At 36.6% G+C, this 10,662-nt stretch overlaps 1 protein-coding gene across 1 annotated transcript; it reads right to left on the reverse strand.

Moving 5' to 3' along the window:
- Positions 1 to 1,102: 1,102 nt before the first annotated feature.
- On the reverse strand, positions 1,103 to 2,184 carry LOC116092201 (olfactory receptor 4C15-like). Its single transcript, XM_031373548.1, has one exon. The coding sequence runs from the start codon at positions 2,105 to 2,107 to the stop codon at positions 1,136 to 1,138; it is 972 nt and encodes a 323-aa protein (XP_031229408.1). The 5' UTR covers positions 2,108 to 2,184; the 3' UTR covers positions 1,103 to 1,135.
- Between the last annotated feature and the right edge of the window lie 8,478 nt (positions 2,185 to 10,662).

Below are 10,662 nucleotides of genomic sequence, written 5' to 3' on the forward strand. Positions count from 1 at the left end.
GCAAACTACTCATAGGCATGGGTGCTGCCTTGGAGTATGGGTTGCAAAACCAGTGACACTCCATTGAAGAAAATGCCTTTTCTTCCCAGCAGGCAATCAGCTCCAAGCAGCTTCTTGGTTAGGACTATGACTTTCATTTTCAGTTGAGGGTCTTATTGTGTATGTGAGTTCACATGTTTATCAATAAAGTATAAGAGAAGATTATCAGTTTCTAATTTTTATCTTTGTAAAAATAAAAAGAGGTTAAATAGCATCTAGTTTTTATTTCACAGCTAAAATCTGTAACTTCTTTTCTTATAGCATAGCATTACTAGAATCCACACCTATACAACTGTACTCAATACAATGTAAAATAATGCTTGTGATGTATAATGAAACAAAATGAATATGTTTTGGTTAACGTGTTCAGTATTTTATTTCATAGTTTTATTTCAGTCATTGTATTCCACAAAATACATCTAAATTCATCAAAAGGATTAGTACATTAATATCAGAGCATTATTTCTTAAGCTAATTGGTAGGGACAGATGAACTAAATAAGTAGAAACCATATGGTAAAGAAGGACATTAAGAGATGCATCTATTATAAGAAAGACAGACACATAAATTGAGTGGGGAGGTATCACAGCATATCTAGTGTTTTGATGAGATTAATACACATTGTTCATATACTGGTTTTAAAACAAATTGTAATTCTCTTTCCTGTGCAGTTTTCCTGGGAGATGGGTATATCCTATCTCTGATTCATACTGTTAAATCTTTCTCTGATTCATCACTTTGTCTATCCCTCAATTAGATGTCACATTCAAACATGGATGCTCCCTTCTACAAGCTAAAATTATCTTCACTGTTGGGGATTAAAGGTGTGTATCAAGGGTGTGTCTATATTCTAGGCAGATCATACTATAATCCAGAATGTCTGCATTCTGGCTGGATCATATGAACCTTGACCTAACTGGTTTTGGGAAGAGTCCTTGGGTTATATAACAACTTAGTTCCCCAGTATTTCATTAAAACTGTGCTACAAAGAATGACTTCTGTCATGGGTGCTGGGAATCAGAAATGATAACTTATATTTGCACAATAAATGTCCTCACCTACTGATCTAATTTCCCAGCATTGTAAGTGTAATATGTTAATAGTTATAAGAAACCACTATCAGTCTCTTCCACACTTTCCTAATGGCATTCTTCATTTCTTTATTCCTGAAAGTGTACACCATAGGATTCAGAAGTGGTGTTATGATGGTGGCAAATACAAATGCATTTTTTTCAGACGAGAAGGCTGAAGGAGGTCGTGCATATATTAAAAAGCATGGGACAAAGAACAAAAGAACTACTGTAATGTGGGATCCACAGGTGGAGAGAGCTTTACGTCTTCCTTCAGAGCTGTGGGCTCTCAGAGAGAACAAGATGACACCATAGGAGACAAGCAAAATAGAGAAGATTATGATGCTGATAGACCCACTGTTAGAAAACACCAAAATGACGAATATGTGTGTGTCAGTGCAGGCAAGCTTCAGTAATGGGAACAAGTCACACAGGTAATGATCAATGACATTGGGGCCACAAAAGGGCAGCTGCAAAGTGAAGATAATTTGTATGAGAGAATGTAAGAATCCTCCTGTCCAAGATACCATCACCAAAATGCCACAGAGTCTCTTGGTCATAATGGTGGAGTAGTGAAGGGGTTTGCAAATGGCCACATAGCGGTCATAGGCCATAGCTGACAAGATAATCACCTCTATCCCAGTGAAAAAGTGAATAGCAAACAGTTGTGTCATGCAACATTCAAAGGAGATGGTCTTCCTCTCATAGAAGAGGTCTACAATCATCTTGGGTGTGACAGTAGAAGAAGTGCATGCATCAAGTAAGGACAGGAATATCAAGAAGAAGTACATGGGGGAGCCCAGCAGCGAAGGGCTGTAGATGATGGTCACCACAATTATCATATTACCCCCAACAGTTGCAAGGTAAATAAACAAAAATACAACACACAATATGTTCTCAACATTTGGGTTCTGTGAAAGTCCAAGGAGAATGAACTCAGTGACAAAGCTATGGTTTTGCATTATCTTCATGAAAATGTTAAAGTAAAATCTGTTCATGTAAATCTGCAATTAAGAGATAAGAATACCCATTCAAGTTCATATAATTATCATGTAGAGGATGGTCCTTGTTTATTTTACCAGGAAAACAGAATATTAAAACTTTTTTTCTTATCTTTTTTTTTTTTTTGGTTTTGGTTTTTCCAGACAGCGTTTCTCTGTGTAACCCTGGCTGTCCTGGAACTCACTCTGTAAACCAGGCTGGCCTAGGACTCAGAAATCCACCTGCCTCTGCCTCCCAAGTGCTGGGATTAAAGGCATGCACTACCACCACCCGGCTATATTATAACTTTTTAAGTGTTAATTTTGTAACATGTAACATTTAACTGAAATAACGTATTGAGTACTCCAAATAGCCACGTCTAGAATATTGGAGATAAAAGCATCTACTTGGGTGACAAGAGAGGAATAGGCCATATTTGAATAATCAGCTTTCATCAGACTTTATGGACTTCCTGAAGAGGAGGATTGAAATGCATTTTAAAGTATTCAGGAGGTAAATGAAGACCATAATTTAAGTCTTCATTGACTGACCAGAGCACTGCCTTATCTACCAGCAAAAAAGGTTGAGAGACTCTGCAGGTAGTGCTTCCAAATCATCAATGATCTCAAATGCATATAGAACTGTGAATTTACTGGAACATTCAATGAATTAGTCTGTTCTTCATAAGACAAAAATCATCTGTGAAATACTATGTGGCACTCTGCATGATGTATATGTTGAAAGTGTGAAAATTTCACTGACTCATTTTATAGCATAATGCAAACTTTGTAAAAAAAATTCTGTTTTTATAATAGCTGAGTAAAATACTAGAAATAGAATTAAGAATCCATTACTCCAGACTTGAAATCCTAGTCATAGTCAGGAGTATGTTACACAAGTTTCTGTATCTTATTTTTGCAAAAGTTATTGTCAAAGATATTATGCTCAAACAAATGTCACTCAACCTGGGACTTCAGTGATCCAAGCTCTTACATGCATGATATTTCTACACAATCAGGAAGGTGAAGAGAGGTTTTTTTTCTTTGTAAAAACTGCAGGGAAAAGAGTTCTTTATAGTCTTTCTGTAAAGTTTAAAGCATCTTCTTCCTTTATCCTTCTTCAACTGAGACATCCTGAAAGAGGCAATGGGTCAATTATGAAGAATCAGATGACCAACACTCAGCTATGAATAAAAACTAGTGACAACACATAATGGAAAAAGGAAAACTCCCCTTTATATTTATATTTAAATATAATTTAAACTGTTCTGACTTAATTATTTGCAAAAGCCATAGGCTTTGCAATTTTTAATAATACACTATAAAACATGGCCATGGCATCTTACCTGCTTATCTCCAGTATACCGTCAAATTCAAAAATATTAAAATGTTACTCAGAGTACCATTCCTTTACAATCCTAGATGTAATTAATTCATAAGAAAACTCAAGTGTGTTGCCCACTGAATTTATTTCCACAAATCTTTTGGGTAAATATTCTGGCTTTCTGATTCATTTTCTGTAAGCAGTCACAACTCAAAAGGCACCTGTCTCTTTTTCTATAAAACATTTTATGTATACATATATGTGTGTCTATACATATTCATGTTATGTAATTTTATGCATGCAAATATATGTGTGCATAATAATAATATGTTTTCTCTGAAAAGAAAATTATATGTTTCAAGGATGGATATCTAAAGAAAGTAGAAATTACTTCACATTTATAAATCTATCATGTGACAGTTCATTTATTTTACAAGTCATTTTCATGATGTCCTAAAATCAGTTCCTCTCTAGCATGTATAATATGAACTCCAGCCACTCACATGCTATATCCAAGGAAACAATGTTCTGAGAGAAACCCTATATCGTCACTGGATCAGGCAGTAATCTTTTACAATAGATGAAGATGTTCACTGCTTAGTTTACCAGTTATCATTAAGAACCAAAGCAGAACGGACAAAGAAAGTTAGTAAGAAGGCAATAAGGCATGATGTCCATGCTTGAAATGTTACAAAGGAACAGCATTTTACCCAATGAAAATGCAAAGGGAGGAAAACCCCACTACTCTTCATATTAATAATCCATTTCTCATTCCTGCTTTCCCAAAATGCCTGGGCTTTGCTTCTTTTACTGTTTCTGGCATAGAGGAAACAACTTTTACTGTCCCCTTTCTCTACCTTGATAATGGATTTCTGAAATTTCTCTTTTGGTGTCTGAGTGATTCTGTGTATTTTAAGAGAGAACAATTCACAGTCGTGAGTCCTGAAGCAAACACTTCAGATCTTTCTACTAGTTGGATTTTCCTCACAGTTCAGAAGCAGTATCTACCACCCAGAGAGAGTTAAGTGGACATCTTAAAACAGCAGACTTCACTTTGCCTCATGTCACTCTTCCTGATTTAGTGCCTTCTGTATCATACCTAGCGTCCATTTGCTGGAGGGGTACACTTTATATTATTTATTAATAGCTATATAATACAGGTAATCCCCCCAAGCAATCAAGCTTCTGTGTCACTTCCTACACAGCTTCAAAATATACTACTTTCTAATCAATGATATCAGAACAGTAAAGACATAGTGTTACCCACTAAAAATGTTTTTACAAAGAACAAATAAACCTCTGCTAGAGAGATCATACAAAACTAGCACTTGTGCCATTTCTCTGTTATTTGTCATCTACAAGATGGCAAGTTGAAAATGTGTTTAATACTTAAAGAAGCAGATGTTCAAGTGGAAGAAAGAAAGGAAAGAATGAGAGAGGGGGGAAAGAAAAGAAGGAAGGAAAAATTCTGAGTAGACAAGTAAGCAACTATTAGTTTTTATGTGCTGGACTCTGAGCTCTGAGTATATCATCTTAGATACTGATTTATTGATTTATCATAATTTTGGTATCCACAGTAATGATGTGGACTCTGATCAGCGGGTGTATGAAACTTCATACACAGATATACACTGATGCTCCATGTTTGCTTTAAGCACAATAGCCTAAAAAACAGCATCTACATTTAAAGTACTCTGTTATAATTAAAAATCATCTCAGAAAATGTGGAAATGTACCTTAAATAGATCTCTGAATTGCTTCTGTGAAAAATCTGAAAATAGGCATCTCCTGTTTTTTATGGAGTAGCCTTAATTAGTTGTGGCCACACTTCTGCTTGCATCCCACTCTAGTCCACATCTGAGAGAAAGAACAGTGATTCTGGAAGTTGATGCAAATCATGTTAGCATTGCCACTCTGGTCCAGCCATCAGCATGGTCTCATCATGCAAAAAACGAAAAGCCAAACAAGCCAAAGCTGCCTCCTTTGTTGTCACTGAAGTTTATAGAGGTGTTCCTGAGATGTCACCAGCCTGGGAGACTGATCCTCATTCTCCAGGGTGTTTTCTTTGGCAAACTTTTATTTTTTATTAATTTATTTATTGACTTTACATCTCAATTGCAGCTTCTCCTCTCTCCTTTCCTCCCAGTCCCTCCCTCTTAGCTCCCTCATTCCATTTTCTACTCCCATTCTCTTCAAAGAAGGGGAGGACTCCTGCAGATATCAACCTGCTTTGGTATGTCAAGTTGCAGTGGGACTAGGCACATCTTTTCCTACTGAGCCTAGGCAAAGGCAGCCTAGTTACAGGAAAGGGGTCCAAAGACTGGCAACAAAGTCAGAGACAGACCTAGCTCCAGTTCTTAAGGGTCCCACAGGAAGACCAAGCTGGACATCTTTTACATACATGTTGAGAGCCTAGGTCTGTCAAATATAAGCTGTTTGCTTGGTGGTTCAGATTCTGTGAGGCCCTATGTGCCCCAGCGTAGTTGAGAAGGCAAAATAAAATAAGAATGGGAGTGCATGTAGGGAGGGAGCATTGTGGGATAAGGGGTGTAGATGGAAACAGAAACCCTCAATTGTGGAAAGGACAGACAGAGGGAGAGAGAACTGGGATTAGGCAAGTTATCTCTAAGATAAACTAATAACATAGGACAAGGAAAACTCCCAGAAACCTTTTAGAATGACCTTAGCTAAAACTCCTTGCAATAGAGGATATAAATCCTGAAACAACCACCTTTTGTAACCAGGCAATGGAGGGATTGTGACACTAACCCACCCATAAAACCTTCAATCCACAATGTGTCCTGTCTGCAAGATGTGCAGGAATAAAGATGGAGTGAAAATTGAGGGAATGATCAACCAAGGACTGGCCCAACCTGAGACCCAAGCCATGAGAAAGAAACAACCCCTGACACTATTAATGTTATTCTATACTTGCAGAGAGGAACCTAGCATAACGGTCCTCTGAGAGGCTCACCCATCAGCTGCTGGAAACAAATGCAGCCGAATAGGAAGAGGAGCATGGAGAATCTTGGGAAGACAAGGAGAAAGGAGAGCATTTAGGATACTACAAGAAAACCTACAAAATCGCCTCAATTTTTAAGATTTCTTTTGCCACATGTTTGTGACACCCTGTTTGTGCTTTTATACTGGCTTGAGTGTTTAAAGAACTTTTATTATTATGGTTAGAAAGCTTTTAATTTGTAAAATAAGTGTAGTAATTTTATTTGGGTGGTACATACATTCATAAAGAAAATTATGTATTTGATGAGTATGTTACTGAGTATGCACATGCTAACACCATAGCTTTAGAAGAAAGATGACAGGCATATTTCAGAGATTACATATCTCATTAACATGGAACATATGTCCAAAGGTTGTAATGGCAGACAGAAGATATTCTTGACATGTTCATCATGCATCTTAGAGTTGTCATGGAAAATAAAAGAAAGGATGCTTGAAGGTGTGTTAAAATATGATTTTGCCCCTACAGTTCCCTACCTCACCTGATAACACTAACATATCTGCTTCTCCAGGCCAGGGGCGTTTTCATTTTTACACATATACTTTCTTGATTCTTGCTCAGCACATTTTTCTAGTTTGCAGCTATTATTGATCACTCTAGGGAAGTTGTTAATTCTGTTTTTACCTGCTGTAGCTATGATATGAGAAAGTCAAATTAATCAACTTCAGGGCTTAACTTAGTTCAAGGAAAGCATTTTGGTATCCTCGAAGCACATAGTCCTAATTTTCAGAATAATACCTTTTCTTATTTAGTTTGTTCTTTTATTGGGAACATGGAACTAAGAATGACCTAATCACTTTTTTCTAAATAGATAAAAGTTCTGATTGTTCAGGCAGCATGTGTATAGTAGAGGACTGCAAATTCAATCATCAATAGGAGGAGAGGAGCTTGGCCCTGTGAAAGTTCTGTGCCCCAGTGTAGGGGAATGCCAGGGCCAGAAAGTGGGAGAGGGCGGGGTGGCAGGCATGGGGAAGTGGGAGGCAACATGGGTTTGTTTTGGTTGTTTTTGTTTGTTTCTTTTTTTTTTTGGAGGGGAAACTGGGAATGAAGAAATTTACATGTAAATAAAGAAAATAAAAAAAAGTTTCAAAGGGTTATCTTGTCTCTCACCCTTTTATAATCAGGATAAATGAAGAATATGAAAGCAATTGTAGAACATACTGTAAAAAATAATATTATAGTGTATTCAGCTGTTATAGAGATACTTCAGATTAGGTAATACTTAAATAAAAACAACAAATTTCCCATAGCTTGTAGGCCTCAATGTTTAAGATGAAAGTGTCAGCTAGGTCAGTGTTTGCAGCAGGTTGACACTCTGCTCAGTAGCTGGCAATTGTTGTATCTTCAAAGGACAGGAGGGCAGGGTAGCTTCTTTCCACCTCAGACATTTGTATTTTTTGCAGATATTTGTATTGTCTGTCCTCTTTACTCAAATTTTTGTAGTATGTATTATGTGACAGTGTGCATGCACATACATGAGTACATATGCATATGTAATTTGAAACCTAATTGGTTTCAAATACATTTATAACAACATAACTTATGTTTAATGTTTTGTATCCTATCACTTTACTGAACATTTTTTCTGGTTCTAATTTTCTCAAGAAAACTTTATGGTTTTACACATGTTCTCCTCAAAAAATAATATATCTGGTTTTATATTGAATGAGGTTTTCATTACCTAATTGTTACAGCTAACCTCCAATACTATGTGGAGCAGAAGAGTAAGACAGGCATACTTCATTCATCATTGAGTATGGTGCCTGTTACATGTGTTGATAAATCATCTTTACTATTTTAATGTAAATTCTTTCTGTATATGGATTTTGTTGGGTTTTTAAAGCATGAATAGGGTTAATTTGTTAATATTTTCTCTGTATTTATGAAGATAATTTGATTGTTGTCTTTTTATCAGTACAATAAGTAGTACTAAGTTATTTATATATATATATATACACATATATATATATATGAGAGAGAGAGATTGTTGCAACTCAGGAAATAAATTCTTGTGATCATAGAATTTAATTCTTTTAATGTATATTTTGATTGGATTTGTTTGAATTTTGTTGAGTTTTGCATCTGCATTCATTAGAAATATTGGATTTTCCTTGACTCTACTGTGTTTAGTTGGCAATTATAGCATGATAATACTGTTTTACAAAATTGTACCCAGTACACAATTAAATGTAGAAGTGTTTTCTTCAAATGTAAGAGAGTTTGTAAAATAGTATCATTATTTGATATTATTTTTGATTTTTTAATTAGTTAATAACTTTATTTACTTTACATCCTGACCACAGTATCTCCTTCCTCCTCACCTTTACCCCCCCCATACACACACATTTTTCCCTCCCCATTTACTCTTTCTCCTCTTCTCTTCAGAAAAGAGAAGGCCTCCCATGAATATCAACCATCCTTGACATATCAAGTTTTATTAAAACTGGGTGCATTTTCTTCTATTCAAGTTAGAACAGGCAGCCTACTAGGGCAAATGGGTCTCAAAGGCAGGCAATGGTCAGAGATAGCTCCTGCTTCCACTATTAGGAGTCCCACATGAAGACCAAGAATCACAACTGTTACAAATTGCACAGGACCTATGTTAGTCCCATGCATGCTCTCTAATTGGCAGTTCCATCTCTGTGAGTCCTTATGATCCCTGGTTAGTTGATTCTATAGGCTTTCTTGTGGTGTCCTTGATCTCTCTGGCTCCTTCCTTTTTTCACAAGATTCCATTAGTTCCTCCTAATGTTTTGCTGTGGATATATGCAATTGTTTCCATCAATTGTGTGTGAAACCTCTATGTTAGGCTCCTGTCTAACAGTATAGCAGAATGTTAACAATATCAAGGGTGGGCACTTTGTCATGGCATGAGTCTCAAATTCAGCCAGTCATTGATTGATCATTCCCTCTATTTCTGCTCTGTCTTTACCCTTGTACATCTTGTAGACAGGATAAATGGTAAATCGAAGATTTTGTGGTTAGGTTGGTGTTCCAATCTATATATTAGAAGTGTTGCCTGGCTGTAGGAGATGGCCTTTTCAGTTTCTATATTCCCCACTGCTAGAAGTCCTAGTTAGCTAGGGTCATCTTCATAGATTCTTAAGAATTTCCATTTCCCTAGTTTTCAAGTTTATCCCAGACATGCACAAACCCCAGATATAGTTCTCTTACCTAATATTCTACTCTCCTTCCTTCCCCAACCTGATCCCCCTTGTTCCTATCCCAATCCCTCCTGCATCCAGTCCCCTCCCCTAATTCACATGCAACATCTATTCTATTTCCCCTTCTCAATGAGATTCATGCATCTGCCCTTGAGCCCTCCTTGATACTTAGCTTCTTTGTATTGTTATCAGCTTTACAGTTGATATGCACTTACAAATGCGTACATACTGTGTTTGTCTTTCTGGGTTATTTTACTCTGGATGTTCTTTTCTTGTTCAACCCATTTGCCTTCAAATTTCATATCACTGTTTTTAATAGTTGAGTAATACTCCACTGTGTAAATGTATCATATTTTTGTTATCCAACTCCCATTTTGTTGAGGGACATCTTAGGTTGTTTCCAGCTTCAGGCTATTATGAGTAAAGCTGCTATGAACATAGTTGGGCAAGTGTCCTTGTGGTATGGTGAAACATACTTTGGGTATTTGCCCAGAGTAGTATAGCTGGGTCTTGAGGTATATCTATTCACAATATTCCTAGATTGCTGAATTGATTTCTAACGTGTTTGTACAAGTCTGTAGTTCCACCAGAGTGGGGTTGGGAGATTGGTGGGTAGGGTACTTGTCAGGGATGATGACTTCAGATCAGAGGCATTAGGACATGTCTCAGGAAATTGAGACTGGGTTTTTTCCTTCTAGGAAGATTTCCCTAGTGGGTGGGGTTGGAATGAAAGGTAGGAATGGAATTTGTTGTACCATGTTTCAGAGGGGCAAGCTGGGGACTCTAGGGGAACATAAATAAATTCTCTTTTGTAGCTAAGAATAATATATCTACACAATTTGTTAATTTCAGCAGATACACTCTAGTAAAGCAGTGTGGTAGTACCAAGTGAATCTATGATGTGATATGGGAACCTCCTGCATTATCTTATTTGAACTAATCTAAAATTAGTGCAAGTAAAACATTAAATAAAAAACTATGATGTTCATTTTCTGCTACCTCAAAAAAGGTAGCAAAGTAACTTTATATTTAATAATCATGTGCTCAGTAAACTATAAGACCT

This window comes from Mastomys coucha, unplaced genomic scaffold, assembly GCF_008632895.1.
Source record: "Mastomys coucha isolate ucsf_1 unplaced genomic scaffold, UCSF_Mcou_1 pScaffold15, whole genome shotgun sequence".
Lineage (NCBI taxonomy): Eukaryota > Metazoa > Chordata > Mammalia > Rodentia > Muridae > Mastomys > Mastomys coucha.

Coding starts and splice junctions, on each gene's coding strand:
- LOC116092201 (XM_031373548.1), bottom strand. CDS start 2,107: ATGAACAGATTTTACTTTAACATTTTCATGAAGATAATGCAAAACCAT.